Source organism: Coregonus clupeaformis, chromosome 19 (genome assembly GCF_020615455.1).
Source record: "Coregonus clupeaformis isolate EN_2021a chromosome 19, ASM2061545v1, whole genome shotgun sequence".
Classification (NCBI taxonomy): Eukaryota; Metazoa; Chordata; class Actinopteri; order Salmoniformes; family Salmonidae; genus Coregonus; species Coregonus clupeaformis.
The window spans coordinates 32,668,182-32,688,659 of NC_059210.1; the positions used below are offsets into that span (position 1 = coordinate 32,668,182).

The 20,478-nt window shown below is 43.1% G+C and overlaps 1 protein-coding gene across 2 annotated transcripts in view; it reads left to right on the forward strand.

The window, feature by feature from the left end:
• LOC121531873 (ran-binding protein 10) overlaps positions 1-20,478 on the forward strand; it is a 29,941-nt gene that overhangs the window by 1,374 nt on the left and 8,089 nt on the right. For both annotated transcript variants that reach the window (XM_041837397.2, XM_041837398.2), the window contains exons 2-4: positions 15,608-15,719; positions 16,000-16,052; positions 20,248-20,415. In XM_041837397.2, coding sequence (XP_041693331.2) covers positions 15,608-15,719; positions 16,000-16,052; positions 20,248-20,415 — 333 coding nt within the window. The remainder of the gene's footprint in view (positions 1-15,607; positions 15,720-15,999; positions 16,053-20,247; positions 20,416-20,478) is intronic.

Here is a 20,478-nt window from a genome sequence, read left to right on the forward strand (position 1 = left end):
ATAGCTAAGGATTCCATAGAGATCTTCATGCACTCAAAAGAACAACAGCCTCTACCATTTCCCCCCACAAACAACATATTGGGGTGCAGACAGTAGCCCGGATGTATAAATACAATTGGTTCAGATGGTTATTTAAGTATTCTGCACAAAATTAAAACTAGGACTTGACAGCTATCCATCTAGAAATCATCAAGCTATAATGCGTGTTGTGTAATCATAGAAAGAGTAACATGCTACATGTTTATTCAACTGTCAAATCTAATCCCATGACAGTGCTATGATTGAGTCATTATAGGACCACAGTCTGCTTAACACACAAATCACACCTCATTAATAGACAGAACAATTGTGAGGTCAGTGTAAGGCCCTGGTATTAACATACACTTTAATCTACAGAAATAATAGGCTAGTTTTGCAATTCTCTTAACATTAGGTGGCTGCGGTGGTGGTGCTGGATTCAGGCCTAGGTACACTGCTTTGGTCAATAGTTGTTTGGAGTTGAAGGTTGACAAGGATTTCATGATAATTTGTGACTGATAATTGCATAATCCCATTAGTTGATGGTGGCTCAAAAGCTGTGTGTTTGTTATTTAGGCTGTGTTATATGGTTGGTCGTGTAGAGGGATTGTGGGACTACAGTACAGTCGGATGGGGGACATTTGGAGGTTGTTTCTGTAGGCATTTGGCCTAGTCTTTATTTTTTGTGATCTAATGTTTTTTATTTAGTAGTAAGAATTGTCAGCAAACATCAATACAGCATTAGGTCTAGTCTATCATTTAAAGTTATAGGCTTGTTACTCCCCCTAAAATCACAGAAGCCACTGTGTCAAGCCACTGTGTGTTGTGTCAAGGACTTTTGAATACTGGATAGGCTATTTGATATTTCTTAGGTGTGTATTTTTCCTCTGAGTTGTCAGTTCCTGTTACTTTTTTTCACCCTGGTGATTTTTATGCTATTTTCACCAGTGTGCCAGTTTCCCTTTTGGCCTTGGTACTGTTGATTATACATGGTGGAGCTGGAGGTGTGAGATATCTCAGGATTGCCTATATCTCAAGCCTAGGGATATTAAAGAGTTGTATGTCTACAAGTCCTGCACAGTATAACGTCCACTAATTCATGTAAGGCCCTGAGCTATAATGAGGAGACATTGTCTTATGTCAGGTGGCGTCACTCCTACGCGACCCTCATCCCTCAACCTCAGTAAAGGCAGAATCTGACATAAGACAATGCTGTGGAGACTGATAAGGCTTGTATGGTCCTTTTAGGCTGCGTTTAGACAGGCAGCCCAATTCTGATCTTTGTTCCACTAATTGGTCTTTTGACCAATCACATCAGATCTTTTCACATCAGAGCTTTTTTAGAGCTGATCTGATTGGTCAAAAGACAAATTAGCGGAAAAATGATCCGAATTGGGCTGCCTGCCTAAATGCAGCCATAAGCCATGTGGCCCATAAGGCCCTATGATTAGGCCTGAGCAATAATAACATCCATCTTCAGCCTAGACTATTGACATTTTAAATTATTGTTTTTCAAACCTGCATGTATTTTTAAGGCCTTGTGTTCCTCATGGACATTTTAGTTGGATAGGCCCTATATCCCTGACCTTAATTGTTAATGAAAGGAGGGCCATCTTTAGCCTACTATGTTTCAAATCAAATCACATTTTATTTGCCACATGCGCCGAATACAACAGGTGTAGACATTACAGTGAAATGCTTACGAGCCCTTAACCAACAAAGCAGTTTTTTAAAGAAAAACTAAAATAAAGAAAGTGTTAAGTGCAGAGTCAATGTGCGGGGGCACCGGCTAGTCAAGGTAATTGAGGTAATATGTACATGTGGGTAGAGTTAAAGTGACTATGCATAAATAAGTGCAAATAGTCCAGGTAGCCATGATTAGCTGTTCAGGAGTCTTATGGCTTGGGGGGTAGAAGCTGTTGAGAAGCCTTCTGGACCTAGACTTGGCGCTCCGGTACCGCTTGCCGTGCAGTAGCAGAGAGAACAGTCTATGACTAGGGTGGCTGGAGTCTTTGACAATTTTTAGGGCCTTCCTCTGACACCGCCTGGTATAGAGGTCCTGGATGGCAGGAAGCTTGATGTACTGGGCCGTTCGCACTACCCTCTGTAGTGCCTTGCGGTCGGAGGCCGAGCAGTTGCCATACCAGGTGGTGATGCAACCAGTCAGGATGCTCTCGATGGTGCAGCTGTATAACTTTTTGAGGATCTGAGGACCCATGCCAAATGTTTTCAGTCTCCTGAGGGGGAATAGGCTTTGTCGTGCCCTCTTCACGACTGTCTTGGTGTGTTTGGACCATGATTGTTGGTGATGGACACCAAGGAACTTGAAACTCTCAACCTGTTTCACTACAGCCCCATCAATGAGAATGGGGGCGTGCTCAGTCCTCTTTTTTTCCCTGTAGTCCACAATCATCTCCTTTGTCTTGATCACGTTGAGAGAGAGGTTGTTGTCCTGGCACCACACGGCCAGGTCTCTGACCTCCTCCCTATAGGCTGTCTCATCGTTGTCGGTGATCAAGCCTACCACTGTTGTGTCGTCGGCAAACTTAATGATGGTGTTGGAGTCGTGCCTGACCATGCAGTCATGGGTGAACAGGGAGTACAGGAGGGGACTGAGCACGCACCCCTGAGGGGCCCCTGTGTTAAGGATTAGCGTGGCAGATGTGTTGTTACCTACCCTTACCACCTGGGAGCGGCCCGTCAGGAAGTCCAGGATCCAGTTGCAGAGGGAGGTGTTTAGTCCCAGGGTCCTTTGCTTAGTGATGAGCTTTGAGGGCACCGTGGTGTTGAACGCTGAGCTGTAGTCAATGAATAGTATGGAGTGCAATAGAGATTGCATCATCTGTGGATCTGTTGGGGCGGTATGCAAATTGGAGTGGGTCTAGGGTTTCTGGGATAATGGTGTTGATGTGAGCCATGACCAGCCTTTCAAAGCACTTCATTGCTACAGACGTGAGTGCTACAGGTCGGTAGTCATTTAGGCAGGTTATCTTAGTGTCCTTGGGCACAGGGACTATGGTAGTCTGCTTGAAACATGTTACCAGTTGGTCAGCGCATGCTCAGAGTACACGTCCTGGTAATCTGTCTGGCCCTGCGGCCTTGTGAATGTTGACCTGCTTAAAAGTCTTACTCACATCGGTTACGGCGAGCGTGATCACATAGTCATCCGGAACAGCTGATGCTCTCATGCATGCTTCAGTGTTGCTTGCCTCGAAGCGAGCATATAAGTGATTTAGCTCATCTGGTAGGCTCGTGTTACTGGGCAGCTCGCGGCTGTGCTTCCCTTTGTAGTCTGTAATAGTTTTCAAGCCCTGTCACATCCGACGAGCGTCAGAGCCGGTGTAGTACGATTCAATCTTAGTCCTGTATTGACTCTTTGCCTGTTTGATGGTTCATCGGAGGGCATAGCGGGATTTCTTATAAGTGTCCGGGTTAGAGTCCCACTCCTTGAAAGCGGCAGCTCTACCCTTTAGCTCAGTGCGGATGTTGCCTGTAATCCATGGCTTCTGGTTGGGGTATGTATGTACGGTCACTGTGGGGAGGACGTCATCGATGCACTTATTGATGAAGCCAGTGACTTATGTGGTGTACTCATCAATGCTATCAGAAGAATCCCGGAACATATTCCAGTCTGTGCTAGCAGAACAGTCCTGTAGCTTAGCATCTGCGTCATCTGACCACTTTTTTATTAACCGAGTCACTGGTGCTTCCTGCTTTAGTTTTTGCTTATAAGCAGGAATCAGGAGGATAGAGTTATGGTCAGATTTGCCAAATGGAGGGCAAGGGAGAGCTTTGTATGCGTCTCTGTGTGTGGAGTAAAGGTGGTCTAGAGTTTTTTTTTATTCCTCTGGTTGCACATTTAACATGCTGGTAGAAATGAGGTAGAACGGATTTAAGTTTCCATGCATTAAAGTCCCCGGCCACTAGGAGCGCTGCCTCTGGATGAGCGTTTTCCTGTTTACTTATGGCCTTATACAGCTCATTGAGTGCAATCTTAGTGCCAGCATCGGTTTGTGGTGGTAGATAGACAGCTACGAAAAATATAGATGAAAACTCTCTTGGTAAATAGTGTGGTCTACAGCTTATCATGAGATACTCTACCTCCGGCGAGCAAAACCTCGAGACTTCCTTAGTATTCGATTTTTATGCACCAGCTGTTGTTTACAAATATACACAGACCGCCACCCCTTGTCTTACCGGAGTCAGCTGTTCTATCCTGCCGATGTAGCGTATAGCCCGCCAGCTGTATGTTATCCATGTCGTCGTTCAGCCACGACTCGGTGAAACATAAGATATTAAAGTTTTTACTGTCCTGTTGGTAGGATAAGCTTAATCTTAGGTTGTCCAATTTGTTTTCAAATGTTTGAACATTGGCTAATAGGATTGATGGAAGAGGCAGTTTACTCGCTCGCCGTCGGATCCTTACAAGACACCACGACCAACGTCCACGATATCTCCGTCTCTTTCTCATGCGAATGACAGGGATTTGGGCCCTGTCAGGTGTCTGTAGGATATCCTTCGCGTCCGACTCGTTGAAGAAAAGATCTTCGTCCAATACGAGGTGAGGAATCGCTGTCCTGACATCCAGAAGCTCTTTTTGGTCATAAGAGACGGTGGCAGAAACATTATGTACAGAATAAATTACAAATAACGTGAAAAAACACACATAATAGAACAATTGGTTAGAGGGCTGTAAAACGGAAGCCATTTTTCCGGCGCCATTTCTATTGATGATGAGCTTAAGTCCTCTGCTCATCATTGGTCGTTCTTTTTGAGAAAAGGCCATCAGCTTACCTACTGAATTAAAGAGCACATAGCCTAAGCTACAGTATTGTCTGATTCATCAGTATGTTTTATTAAGTGGTGGTATAGGAATGGGATTAATGTACCGTAGTCACCCATTGTAAATTATTGGTCTTTGTACTTGCATTTTTTGTGTGATTTAGCCTGTATAGATTTCTGCAGGTTTTCTATTTTATGCCTAAAGGTTGTATAGGGATATTGTGTAATTATATAGCCTGTAGGACACATGGCTGACTTTAACCGTGCCCTGCGATTCCTTTAAGCTGATTGTAATGTTTGCCCATAGAGAGAGGGGTTTCTGTCGTCCGATGAACCAATCATGCATGTTCAGTCAGAGGTGACATCACCAGATTGTGTGTTGGTTTCCCCCCAGTCTCTCTGTGTGAAGCTGTGATGCAGTGTTTACTAACATTTCTCCCTCACGCTTTTCCTCTCATTTTCTTTTGTTGTTTTTTCTGTTTCCTTTGGCATGTTTTTTCTCGTCTTCTGTCGTTGGTAGTACTGCGCTACATTCTTGTGTTGACCACTGCCTTGACCATGAGGGAGATCCTTTGACTCTGGACTGGGGACTTAGAAAGAGAGAATCCACGAGCAGTGTCTAAAAAATCTAACCAGTGAAAACACGGTAGAGTTAAACTTCCCCACAATATGGTCAACAATTTGCTCCATAACCAGACGTATTGTTTACATAGCAGAAGATTCAGCTCGTTCATAGCCATATTTGAGTATGCCTACATTATGCTCTAAAAACAAATGTTAACCAACTACTTAGGCCTATGTGGATGTTACACAACATTTGGCCTCTCTAAAATTGCAACTGAAGCTACCTCTCCTGGTTTGTTAGATAGCCAGCAAGACAACACCCTTCTCTCTTGCCTAAATGTTTGATTGTTATGTGTACCTTTTCTGTTAAAAAAAGTACCAAGTGTGTGAGAGAGAGTGAGATTGACGGAGACAGCGAGAGAGTCTCACTCCCAAGAGTGTGTGGCTCTGCTGAGTCCTGTATGTTGAGGTGGTGGTGTTAGTTGGATATATTTATAGACACAAGTGGGTTCCTGTGTTGTATTTATTATGGGTGTTTGTCTGGTCATAGAGGGGGCCTGCTGAGCTTTGGTAACAGAAAGGAGAGGGCTAAAAAAAGAAGTGATTAATGTTGCTGATGAAATCAAAGGTGATAATAAATACACTGCTTCTCTATTAGTCGTAATGACTGTGGCAAAGCATGACTGGTTGATTAGTGGATTTGTACAATATGATCATGAAGATGGCTGTGCTTTACTGACAGGGACAGTACAGAGGAGAGGTTCAGTACCACTTAACATACAGTGCACTCAGAAAGTATTCAGTCCCCTTCCCTTTTTCCACATTTTGTTACGTTACAGCCTTATTCTAATATTGATTCAATTACATTTTTTACTCATCAATCTACACACAATACCCCATAATGACAAAGCAAAAACAGTTTTTAAGAAATGTTTGCAAATGTAATATAAAAAATAAAAAAACTGAAATATCACATTTACATAAGTATTCAGACCCATTACTCAGTACTTTGTTGAAGCACCTTTCAGAGCGATTACAGCCTCAAGACTTCTTGGGTATGACGCTACAAGTTTGGCAATCCTGTATTTGGGGAATTTCTCCCATTCTTCTCTGCAGTTCCTCTCAAGCTCTGTCAGGTTGGAAAGGGAGCGTCGCTGCACAGCTATTTTCAGGTCTCTCCAGAGATGTTAGATCGGGTTCAAGTCCGGGCTCTGGCTGGGCCACTCAAGGACATACAGAGACTTGTCCCGAAGCCACTCCTGCGTTGTCTTGGCTCTGTGCTTAGGGTCGTTGTCCTGTTGGAAGGTGAACCTTCGCTCCAGTCTGAGGTCCTGAGCACTCTGGAGCAGGTTATCATCAAGGATCTCTCTGTACTTTACTCTGTTCATCTTTCCCTCGATCCTGACTGGTCTCCCAGTCCCTGCAGCTAAAAACATCCCCACAGCATGATGCTGCCACCACCATGCTTCACCGTAGGGATGGTGCCAGGTTTCCTCTAGATGTGACGCTTGGCATTCAGGCCAAAGAGTTCATTCTTGGTTTCATCAGACCAGAGAATCTTGTTTCTCATGGTGTGAGAGTCCTTTAGGTGCCTTTTGGCCAGCTCCCAAGCAGGCTGTCATGTGCCTTTTACCGAGGAGTGGCTTCCATCTGGCCACTATACCATAAAGGCCTGATTGGTGGAGTGCTGCAGAGATGGTTGTCCTTCTGGAAGGTTCTCCCATCTCCACAGAGGAACTCTAGAGCTCTGTCAGAGTGACCATCGGGTTCTTGGTCACCTCCCTGACCCAGGCTTTTCTCCCCCGATTGCTCAGTTTGGCCGGGCGGCCAGCTCTTAAAGTCTTGGTGGTTCCAAACTTCTTCCATTTAAGAATGATGGAGGACACTGTGTTCTTGGGGATCTTCAATGCTTCTCATTGAGCTTGTCTGATGCTTAAAGCTTACGGTTTGATGAAATAAGACATGCCTCGGGCGCCAGAGATCTAGATAACCAGAAGAAAACCTTAACCTGACCCAACTATTCTCCTCCCGCTCCTGCTAGCTTTCGCAGATTCTGCCATTACTCTCCTGACGTTGCCGGTAATAGGCTACACAAGGAGTCTGCAACCTTTCTCATGTGGAATGCCAATTTATCTCACCATTTCTTTATTTTTTATTTCTTTATTTTTGTAGTTTTACCCCTTTTTCTCCCCAATTTCGTGATGTCCAATTGGTAGTTACAGTCTTGTCCTATCGCTGCAACTGCCGTACGGACTCGGGAGAGGCGACGGCCCGAGAGCCATGAGTCCTCCGAAACACGATCCTGCCAAGCCGCATTGCTTCTTGACACACTGCCCGCTTAACCCGGAAGCCAGCCGCACCAATGTGTTGGAGGAAACACCATACAGCTGGCGACCGAAGTCAGCGTGCATGCGCCCGGCCGCCACAAGGAGTCGCTAGAGCGCGATGGGACAAGGACATCCCAGCCGGCAAAAGCCTCCTCTAGCCCGGATGACGCTGGGCCATGGGTTGCCTCATGGGTTTCCCGGTCGCAGATGGCTGTGACACAACCCGAGATTTTACCCGGATCTGTAGTGACGCCTCCAGCACTGCGATGCAGTGCCTTAGGGCCTTCCGAGTGGCGCAGCAATCTATCTTACCATTTCTACCGATCTGCGTGCCAGTTACGGTTTTCATATGCAAATATTGGTGAAACGGTTTCATTTAATTTATAATGTCTTTATATCTTAAAATCATTGTAATGTGGTTAATCAAAATTCAATCCAAATCTAAATGAAAATGATACAAACCTAAAAAGTTACTTAATTTGCCATTGCCAACTATGTAAAAATAGGCTACATAAAGCCAACAAATAAAAACATTGCAGCCTGCAGGTAGAAAATATCCTGATAAAAATAAATATCCTATAAATCACATTGACTACACATGGCATGTCTGCAACAAACTTGAAACGTATCAATTATTAACTTGGGTCCTGCCCAAAGCTTGTTAGCGAACTTGCAACATTTTATAAAATGCTCTGGGCCCTCAGTTTCCCATGTCAATGAGCTCGGAACAGACCCAGCTGTAGGCTATTTGCGCCAGGGATAAGAAGCAGTGCTTGACTTGGGCAGGAGCTCACAGGAGCTGAGTACCGGCACCTCAAATGTTCTACTGCTTGAGCTCTTGTTCCTCTTATAGAATATTAGCACAAAAGTATTGTGTAGCTCCCGCACCTAAATATAAACAGTACTAGCACCCAAAATGAGTACCGGAACCTATTTCAGTCCAAGTCAAGCACTGATAAGAAGTAAATCAGGTAGGCCTGTTTTTTGACATTTCCATTGGATCAGAGTATGACATTTTTCCCTTTCAAGCTGAGTGGTTATCAAAAGGAAGAGAGATGGAATTATTTTTCAAATACATTGAGGAACTATTGTAATTCTCAATGGATGTAAAAACAGACTTTGTTTGCTTGCTGTTTGAGGTGAAGAAAACATTACTTTGAGAAGCTCCACAGGTCATTAGTGGTGGTGTGTTAAGCCAATCAGAAATACTATCAGATCCCCAAATGGGCACATTTATTTGCCTACATTTGGTGCAGGCCAGGTTGCCTATAGGCCTACTTCTATGCATACGCGTCCTTAATCAGCATTGACAGGAGCGCTCCAAATAAAAGACAATGACTAAATTGACAAAACTCTTAAATGTATATGAAATAAACCAAAACTAGTTTTTCACAAGTGTAGCATAGGTTGTGCACTCTGCAAACAATGTGTCCACTCCGACAATGTGAACGGGAAGAATGGAATAATAATATTAATGAATGCATTAAAATAAATTACCTTAACCAAAGTAACAAACATTGTAGATTAGAAATTATAGGAATTAACGGTAAATGTACTACTGGTGATTATATGTAATGCGGAATTGATATACACTAACAATCAAATGCAAACAATTCACACAATGAAGTTATGTAACAATGAATGTGCACAAATTGGCGGGAGAGAGCGCATTCTGGAGAGAGAAGTGCATTGTGCATCTGGGCGCATCCGATGTCTGCATTGGCCATGCAGCATTTATGGTGATATGGCCTCAGCAGAAGTCAGGGCATTCATGCTTCTTGCGCTTTGCAGAGCAGTGCAAAGCTGTTGTCAAGAAAGTGAGTTTGTGTTTATACAGGATGTACCGCCCCCACCTACCGTGAACAAATCATGTCAATGCGGAGCTATACAGAGCCCTCCGCATTGTTCCAAAATTTGGGAGGCGCATGGCGATGAGCTCGATTTGGCCTCTGCATGCCTCTGGAGGCTCCGTAATTGCGTCACACCCTCCATATGGAGCCTCCTACCACATTTTTCAGATAGAGCATAAATTGGCTTTTAGTCTAGGCCTCACTGAGTTCAATGAGATGGGCGCAAATATATACAGTGGGGAGAACAAGTATTTCATACACTGCCGATTTTGCAGGTTTTCCTATTTACAAAGCATGTAGAGGTCTCTCATTTTTATCATAGGTACACTTCAACTGTGAGAGACGGAATCTAAAACAAAAATCCAGAAAATCACATTATGATTTTTAAGTAATTAATTTGCATTTTATTGCATGACATAAGTATTTGATACATCAGAAAAGCAGAACTTAATATTTGGTACAGAAACCTTTGTTTGCAATTACAGAGCTCATACGTTTCCTGTAGGTCTTGACCAGGTTTGCACACACTGCAGCAGGGATTTTGGCCCACTCCTCCATACAGACATTCTCCAGATCCTTCAGGTTTCGGGGCTGTCGCTGGGCAATACGGACTTTCAGCTCCCTCCAAAGATGTTCTATTGGGTTCAGGTCTGGAGACTGGCTAGGCCACTCCAGGACCTTGAGATGCTTCTTACGGAGCCACTCCTTAGTTGCCCTGGCTGTGTGTTTCGGGTCGTTGTCATGCTGGAAGACCCAGCCACGACCCATCTTCAATGCTCTTACTGACGGAAGGAGGTTGTTGGCCAAGATCTCGCGATACATGGCCCCATCCATCTTCCCCTCAATACGGTGCAGTCGTCCTGTCCCCTTTGCAGAAAAGCATCCCCAAAGAATGATGTTTCCACCTCCATGCTTCACGGTTGGGATGGTGTTCTTGGGGGTTGTACTCATCCTTCTTCTTCCTCCAAACACGGCGAGTGGAGTTTAGACCAAAAAGCTCTATTTTTGTCTCATCAGACCACATGACCTTCTCCCATTTCTCCTCTGGATCATCCAGATGGTCATTGGCAAACTTCAGACGGGCCTGGACATGCGCTGGCTTGAGCAGGGGGACCTTGCGTGCGCTGCAGGATTTTAATCCATGACGGCGTAGTGTGTTACTAATGGTTTTCTTTGAGACTGGTCCCAGCTCTCTTCAGGTCATTGACCAGGTCCTGCCGTGTAGTTCTGGGCTGATCCCTCACCTTCCTCATGATCATTGATGCCCCACAAGGTGAGATCTTGCATGGAGCCCCAGACCGAGGGTGATTGACCGTCATCTTGAACTTCTTCCATTTTCTAATAATTGCGCCAACAGTTGTTGCCTTCTCACCAAGCTGCTTGCCTATTGTCCTGTAGCCCATCCCAGCCTTGTGCAGGTCTACAATTTTATCCCTGATGTCCTTACACAGCTCTCTGGTCTTGGCCATTGTGGAGAGGTTGGAGTCTGTTTGATTGAGTGTGTGGACAGGTGTCTTTTATACAGGTAACGAGTTCAAACAGGTGCAGTTAATACAGGTAATGAGTGGAGAACAGGAGGGCTTCTTAAAGAAAAACTAACAGGTCTGTGAGAGCCGGAATTCTTACTGGTTGGTAGGTGATCAAATACTTATGTCATGCAATAAAATGCAAATTAATTACTTAAAATTATACAATGTGATTTTCTGGATTGTGTACCTAAGATAAAAATTACAGACCTCTACATGCTTTGTAAGTAGGAAAACCTGCAAAATTGGCAGTGTATCAAATACTTGTTCTCCCCACTGTGTGTATATATATATATATATATATATATATTTACATTTTTTATATATATTTTTTTTTTTTACTGCTCGACTAAAACAATCTCTGTCGACCAACAGCCTAACGACCAAACAATCGACCAGTCGACTAATTGTGGTCAGCCCTATAGGGGACCCTATAATCTTTTGCTACATTTAATGTTTTCTCTTAGCTACTTCATGTAGCTAACATATTCATGCTTCACATATTCCTCTTTGATTTAGAAGATACTGTTGCACAAACATGCTGATTTAGATCTACACAAACACTGGTATTATCAGGCTGTATAGCTAATTACGTTTGCTCTGACTCAGTACATTAATTAGCTAGCGATTAGCATTAGCGGCTAACAAGATTTAGGGCCAACTTGCTAAGAAAAGACAAACTAGCTGTTTGCAGATGTAAGAAACACAACCTAATAGTGTAATTATAGAACGCTAGTGGATTTATATTAAGAAGGAAAGTGAAAACAGCATCGATGTCATCAACATTGTTGCATGTGCTGCATTGACCATGCAGACGGAACACAAGTGTCTTGTGGTCAAGCAACAACAAATGCACTCCTTGAGTGACAGGGTGGGGCTAGGTCTGTGTTGAAAGCGGCATGGAGAGAGAGAGAGCGGAGCGAGATGACTCAAGTAGCAAAGTAAACTAAAAAAATGTATGTTACGCCACGTATCACATTTAACAAACCAAATACTGTAAAAACCCAAACCGGTCCGGGAATCAATACCGGTATATCATAAAATATGGAATACCACCCAGCCCTACCTGTTATCAATCAGCAAGGAGGGTTAGATTAGTCTGTTACACACCCACACACGGCATCCGACCGCAAGGTGCTACACGGTAGTGCGTACGGCCCAGTACATCACTGGGGCTGAACTCCCTGCCATCCAGGACCTCTATACCAGGCGCAGTGTCAGAGGAAGGCCCTAAAAATTGTCAGACTCCAGCCACCCAAGCGGAACCGGCGCGCCAAGTCTGTGACCAAAAGGCACCTGAATAGCTTCTACCCCCAAGTCATAAGACTGCTCAACAGTCAATCAAATGGCTACCCGGACAATTTACATTGACCCTCTTTATTATTTATTTATCTTAATTGTTTTGCACTGATTCCATTGCACTGGCTCAATGCACACTCACTAGACTCTACCCACACACTCACACATACTACATACGCTCACACACAAAATACACACATACATGCATATTGACGCCTCACACTTCACATACGCTTCTGCTACTCTGTTTATTATATACTGAACAAAAATATAAACGCAACATGTGAAGTGTTGGTCCCATGTTTCATGAGCTGAAAAAAAAAATCTCCATACGCACAAAAAGCTTATTTCTCTCAAATGTTGTGCACAAATTTGTTTACATCCATGTCAGTGAGCATTTCTCCTTTGCCAATATAATCCATCCACCTGACAGGTGTGGCATATCAAGAAGCTGATTAAACAGCATAATCATTACACAGGTGCACCTTGTGCTGGGGACAATAAAAGGCCACTCTAAAATGTGCCGTTTTGTCACACAACACAATGCCACAGATGTCTCTAGTTTTGAGGGAGTGCGCAATTGGCATGCTGACTGCAGGAATGTCCACCAGAGCTGTTGCCAGAGAATGTAATGTTTATTTCTCTACCATAAGCCACCTCCAATGTCGTTTAGAGAATTTGGCAGTACGTCCAACCGGCCTCACTACCGCAGACCACGCCAGCCCAGGACCTCCTCATCCGGCTTCTTCCCCTGCGGGATCGTCTGAGACCAGCCACCCGGACAGCTGATGAAACTGAGGAGTTTTCTGTCTGTAATCAAGCCCTATTGTGGGGAAAACTCCTTCTGATTGGCTGGGCCTGGCTCCCAAGTGGGAGGCCCACCCATGGCTGCACCCCTGCCCAGTCATGTGAAATCAATAGATTAGGGCCTAATGAACTTATTTAAATTGACTGATTTCCTTATATAAACTTTAACTCAGTAAAATCATTGAAATTGTTGCATTTATGTTTTTGTTCAGTATATATCCAGATTGCCTAGTCACTTTTACCCCTACCCACATCTACATACTGTATTATCTCAATTACCTCAACTACCTCGTACCCTTGCACATTGACTCTCTACTGGTACTTCTTGTATATAGCATCGTTATTGTTTTTATTGTGTTACTATTTCCCTTTTTATTTAGCAAATATTTGTCATCCTTTTTAACTCTGCACTGTTTGGAATGGGCTCATAAGGAAGCGTTTCACTGTAAAGTCTACACCTGTTGTAGACCAATAAAAATGGATTTGAAACACAAAGGTGTTGTGTAAGCGCTCTGGGCTACTCCTGGGAGCTGTCACAATTATGAGCTGGATGGAGTGGCGAGACAGTGATGGCCTCGCTACACTGACCCTGACATTACTCTGCTGCCTGAGTGTTCCAGGCTAAATGTACTCCATGCTGCTGATTTAGTTAAGGGCAATTCCACGTTAACGGACTCTGATTTTTCACTTAAAATGTACGTATACCAAAGAAAAAAACATTGATTTCAAGGTGTAACAAACCATACAACTCTATGCACAATGATTACTTTTAACAATTTACACAGAACATTTTACTGGAAGAACTGTGCAGATGCAAAGTTTAGTAACAGAATTTCTGCAAAACAAAAATTGTGTGCACGTTTTCCAAATATCTGCTCCAAATTAAGATTCAACAATGTCTGCAGAATGAATGGGGTGTCGGCTATGACATGACACATTGACTTTGAAAAAATATATTTTGGTTATTGAAGTACAGTAAGTGAAGTGGATTTATACCCGGCGGTAACGGAATTGCGGTAACTGTATTACATCATGGGTCCCCGATCTGTACTGCATATTTGGGTATTATTCTACACTGGTTATTATTTTAATGAGCTCTGCCCCCAAACAAGACCAAATGTGGTTGGACCGGACCATATCTTAACCAATCATAGACATCTATGTTTCACAAGTTAGGACATCAACATACAGCACAGTAGAGCTCAGTAGGGTACAGTGCAGCACAGAACAGTAGAGTTGGTGACGGAATATTGAGTTTTAATCACTTAATAATTCTTAAACAATTTATATCAGTAGAAACACTAACTAATTGATCAGTTTGCCTTTACTTGTTACTTCTGTGCACTTTCATTATCCTCCCTTATGAAGGAGAGAAAATATATGTGGGTTTTTGGTAACGGAATTTCAAGGCACAAGGAAGGCAATGTTTCTTAAACTTACAGAAGGCAGAAACATTTCTCAGAAACTAAATATAAGTGTTGATATTAGTTGGCTGGGTTCTTTACTTCAACATTGTTTTTTGATGTATTTCTAATAACTTTTAAAACTTTTTCTGGTAATGTTTTATAAGATCCATTTTACATCTGTGTGACCAGAAATCAAAGCCTTTGCTTATTCAAAATGTTTAGGATGGAAATGGTTGAAAAATGTATATGCCTTGATTTCTCATATATATATATATATATATATATATATATATATATACACACACTATTAGCTTTCATTTGACATGCTCCTATGAACTTCACATGTTGATGCTCATGGAAATGACCTTAAAGCTGCAATCTGTAACGTTCTGGCGACCTGACCAAATTCACATAGAAATCGGAGTTATAGATCTGTCATTCTCATTGAAAGCAGGTCTTAGAAGCGGTAGATATGTTCTATGTGTGCTATTTCTAAGCCTACCGTTTCATTTTTGCGTCTTTTTCTTTCGTTTTTGTACACCAGCTGAAAATACAATATTTTTGGTTATTTAAAATATATTTCACAGCAGTTTAGATGGTACAGTGATTCTCTACACTTCATTGCTTGTTTTGTCACAAACTGAAATATGGCTAACTTAAAATTTTAGCAACCAGGAAATGGCAGAGTGATTTCTGCAAATTGCACCTTTAAGCATGCATGTATACACCTATGAAGGGAACTTTGAAGAGCTCTCCGATTTCATGTCACAGAATTTGAGTTTGAATTTGCATGAAGAATGTGATTGTAAATGGAGGTAGGATTGACAGGGATATGGTTGAGTTTTGAAATGGTTTTGTAATTCGTACAGTATGAGGGTTTTCAGGGTCCTTGGGGAGAGCAGCCTTTTTCAGCAAATTTTTTCTGGTTGGATTAATGCACTCTTGACATTGACATTTCCAGATTGACAGAGCTGTGGGTTGTTTGTGTGGTGTACTGACTGTAACACAACATTTTGCTCCTTTTGTAGGTCATGGGAAGAATCACAAAGATGCCGCGTCTGTGCGTGCCACTCACCCCATACCAGCCGCCTGTGGGATCTACTACTTTGAAGTGAAGATTGTCAGCAAGGGCAGGGATGGGTAAGGGTTTGCTGATACTTGGTACCCCCACTGACTGTTCTGACCTCCCACCTTTTTCATTTTAACACTGTGGTTTGTTTACCCATGTTAGCTATTAGCCTCTAAATCAGTTGAAAATGGCATGTTGAGCAATGTGTAAAGAAACTAAAGAGCGCTGTAAATAACAGAAGGGAATTTTGGGACAAAGGATTTATCAACAGCTATTGCCTCATATCAGGTTGACTCATGTTGTCTAAACTGATGATGTCGTTGACCTTTGACCTCCTGTTGTTGTCTCCAGGTACATGGGGATTGGTCTGTCTGCCCAGGGGGTCAACATGAACAGACTGCCTGGTGAGTATCTGGGAAGGCGGTGGCAGACGGGAATGTTTAGATTGTAGGATGAGTGAGGGTTTTGGAGGTCATAGGGTTCACAGCTAGAACCCTGCCCATAATCTTTGCTGGATTGGTTAAGGATTGAAGGACAAGGAGTAGTAGTCAGTGTGTGTAAGCTTTGCTTGTTCAGCTGTAATAGATTGTGGACAACTAAACCTGTTTTATTATCACAACTCAGACATTGTTAATCTGCAGATAGACCTAGATCTCATCACACCGTCACTGCAAGAGTGACTGGTGTGATTCTAGATAAAAACCACATCATAAGGTTCAATTTTGACTATTTAAGGGTCACAGTTTTAAGATGTTAATCTTTTACAGATGCTTTGCTACATTTAGAGTGCTGTGGGAATCTATATCCACATTTGTTTTGAGATTTATTGTCTACTCTGGAGAGCCTGGAATGGATGGATCTAGATTTAATGTCACATTGAAACCATGACTGACTGTTACAGAACATGCCTAGACTTGTTTGCGCACAGCCGTTAGTAATGAGCGATGACATTTAACAGGCAAAATACCACCCAATACCTTTTTTCTCCACATAAAAGCTTCTCGTGTCTGACCTGTATGAAGGTCAGGTGATAGTGGAGCTGCTACAGACAGGACGGCTCACATTCATTGAAGAGGAAGGGAGAAATAAATGAGTAATTGTTGATAATTTAGTAGTGTTCTCAAGGCCATCTAATTCAGTATAGTCCTAGGGCTGAAATGGAATTTACCTCAATCATACACTACCGGTCAAAAGTTTTAGAACACCTACTCATTCAATGGTTTTTCTTTATTTTTACTATATTCTACATTGTAGAATAATAGTGAAGACATCAAAACAATGAAAAGAACACATATGGAATCATGTAGTAACCAAAAAAAGTGTTAAACAAATCAGAATATATTTTATATTTGAGATTCTTCAAATAGCCACCCTTTGCCTTGATGACAGCTTTGCACACTCTTGGTATTCTCTCAACCACCTTCATGAGGTAGTCACCTGGAATGCATTTCAATTAACAGGTGTGCCTTCTTAAAAGTTAATGTGTTTGAGCCAATCAGTTGTGTTGTGACAAGGTAGGGGTGGGGGGTATACAGAAGATAGCCCTATTTGGTAAAAGACCAAGTCCATATTATGGCAAGAACAGCTCAAATAAGCAAAGAGAAATGACAGTCCATCATTACTTTAAGACATGAAGATCAGTCAATACGGAACATTTCAAGAACTTTGAATGTTTCTTCAAGTGTAGTCGCAAAAACCATCAAGCGCTATGATGAAACTGGCTTTCATGAGGACCGCCACAGGAATGGAAGACCCAGAGTTACCTCTGCTGCAGAGGATAAGTTCATTAGCGTTACCAGCCCCAGAAATTGCAGCCCAAATAAATGCTTCCCAGAGTTCAAGTAACATACACATCTCAACATCAACTGTTCAGAGGAGACTATGTGAATCAGGCCTTCATGGTCGAATTGCTGCAAAGAAACCACTACTAAAGGACACAAATAAGAAGAAAAGACTTGCTTGGGCCAAGAAACACGAGCAATGGACATTAGACCGGTGGAAATGTGTCCTTTGGTCTGGAGTCCAAATTGGGAGATTTTTGATTCCAACCGCCGTGTCTTTGTGAGACGCGGTGTGGGTGAACGGATGATCTCCGCATGTGTATTTCCCACCGTAAAGCATGGAGGAGGAGGCGTTATGGTGTAGGTGTGCTTTGCTGGTGACACTGTCTGTGATTTATTTAGAATTCAAGGCACACTTAACCAGCATGGCTACCACAGCATTCTGCAGCGATACGCCATCCCATCTGGTTTGGGCTTAGTGGGACTATCATTTGTTTTTCAACAGGACAATGACCCAACACACCTCCAGGCTGTGTAAGGGCTATTTTACCAAGAAGGAGAGTGATGGAGTGCTGCATCAGATGACCTGGCCTCCACAATCCCCCGACCTCAACCAAATTGAGATGGTTTGGGATGAGTCGGACCGCAGAGTGAAGGAAAAGCAGCCAACAAGTGCTCAGCAAATGTGGGAACTCCGTCAAGACTATTGGAAAAGCATTCCAGGTGAAGCTGGTTGAGAGAATGTCAAGAGTGTGCAAAGCTGTCATCAAGTAAAGAAAAACCCTTGAATGAGTAGGTGTTCTAAAACTTTTGACCGGGAGTGTATATTCCACAATACAGTTACAGATAGCCTACTGTAGAATAGTCAGAGCATAGATCAAATTGGTCAGTCTGCAGCACTCCTGGTTCAGTGAATGAAGCCATCCAAGCAGAAACACTCTCATGCCAGGGCCTGATGAGATTGGATTGGATGTAACCAAACAGGCTAGTAGATGAGTGTTTGCCACCAAACACAGAGGAGAGTACAGAGCAGTATCAGTGTATGAATACAGGGCCATCTGTACCCTGGCCTGGCCCACTGCTCAGCAGTAATTAGTTAATCAAACACTTTTCCTTTCATCACCAGTTTAAAGGTGCACTATGCAGAAATCGCTCCCTCATTTCCTGGTTGCAAGAATTATAATACTTAGTCTAATTTCAGTTTATGTGACAAAACAAGCTGTGAAATATATTTTCCATAACCAAAAATATTGTATTTTCAGCTGTTTGAAGCTGGTGTACAAAACCGAAAGTAAAAGATACAAAAGTGAAACTTAAGAACGGGAAGCTTAAACAGCGCACATTTCTATGTGAATTTTGACGGGTCGCCCGAAAAGTAACATATTGCAGAATTAAACAGGCAATGGGGGATGAGCATGAAATGCATGTAGATAATACATTCTTGCTTTACTCCATCAAATACTCTCTCGCCCTCTCCCCCCACTCCCATGTATGCACGCGCACACACTGTCACACACATTAAGAGATCACTGATTGGTACAGTGGCTGCTGTAACACAGGACAAGAGGGTGGGTATATTTCTGACTTTGGCCCATGGGAGCTATGTTTACTCTTGTGCACTGATGCGATTCCCTGCCAATTAGATCATTCCTCCGTGCTGCTCTGACCAATTATATGACCCCTGCCTCAGGCTGTGTCACCTGCCTATTGGGTTCTCCATGGCGCCTGAGGCCTTTGGAATGCTTTGGACTCATCCAGCCAATTCTACATGCTCTTGCTGACTACAACTGCTGTTCATTCACACCCTGCTCTGAGTGCTTCAAATGTATATGTTACACAATGGTTGGAATATGGTGGAAATGGGTGCATGGTTGTGTTGGAGAGTTTAGTTGTATGAACATATTGTTTATGAAGATTTATTTTGTTACTGGGTTTCTTGCACATTCTATGCCAACAGACTTTAGTACATTTGTGTGGGTGGTTGTGTTTCGGTCCTGGCTGTAATAGTTGTACATTCCTTGTTGACCTCTGTGTGTCTGATCCCAAAGTGGAGCCCTGCCCATTTCATTAGCATGTAGGGAACACTGAGCCCAGCTTTAGGAGCAATATCCCTGTCGGCGCTGCTCCGCAGATTAATCTAATACCTCACAGTTCACACACGACCTACTTTCTCTGCGCCACTTTCTCTTTTTGGTTGGTGACAGACACTGATTGAGCCGACAATATACACTCTGCAGACACACATAAGCCTACACAATACAACCCCCCCCCACACAAACACATGCACTGACTTGAAGATCTCTTCATCCACGTCTCCCTCTGCACATGCGGTCGACTCTCCTTCCCCGTCCCTATTGATACCATGCACACATATGTACTGCTCTGTTTGAGTATGACTCATCAGTCAGTGCTCCTATTCAGAGACTGATGCCTCTCGCTGGCCACCCAGAGTATTGCACATGCTACACAGGACACAAGTGGGGATATCCAAATGAAAGAGACCATTTGTCAGGCTCAGCTCCTCCCTGTGTCACTCTCTTTATGGGGATGATATTACTCATCACACTGCTGGGCTCACCCATCTCACTCCCTCCCCTCGCTAATGTATGAGTGGCACTGCCCTAACCATTAACTGATGCATATGAATCTAGCTTGATGTGAGATGAGAATGGTTACCTCTAGTTGTAAGTTTATGGAAGTGTTAGTTCAATATGGCTTGATTGTCTCCATTGTTTCCTCCATGTTGTTAATGTGTAATACTCATGTACCATAGGTCTAGATTTCCTTTCATCACTTCTGCCTTTGTCTCCTATCCCAGGTTGGGACAAGCACTCATATGGTTACCACGGCGACGACGGACACTCCTTCTGCTCTTCAGGGACTGGCCAGCCATATGGCCCAACCTTCACCACAGGAGATGTGATTGGCTGCTGTGTGAACCTAATTAACAACACCTGTTTCTACACCAAGAACGGCATCAGTCTAGGTGAGAACTGCACACCAACAGTGCAGGGGAATAAACATCCAAGTTAATTGTTATATGAAAATA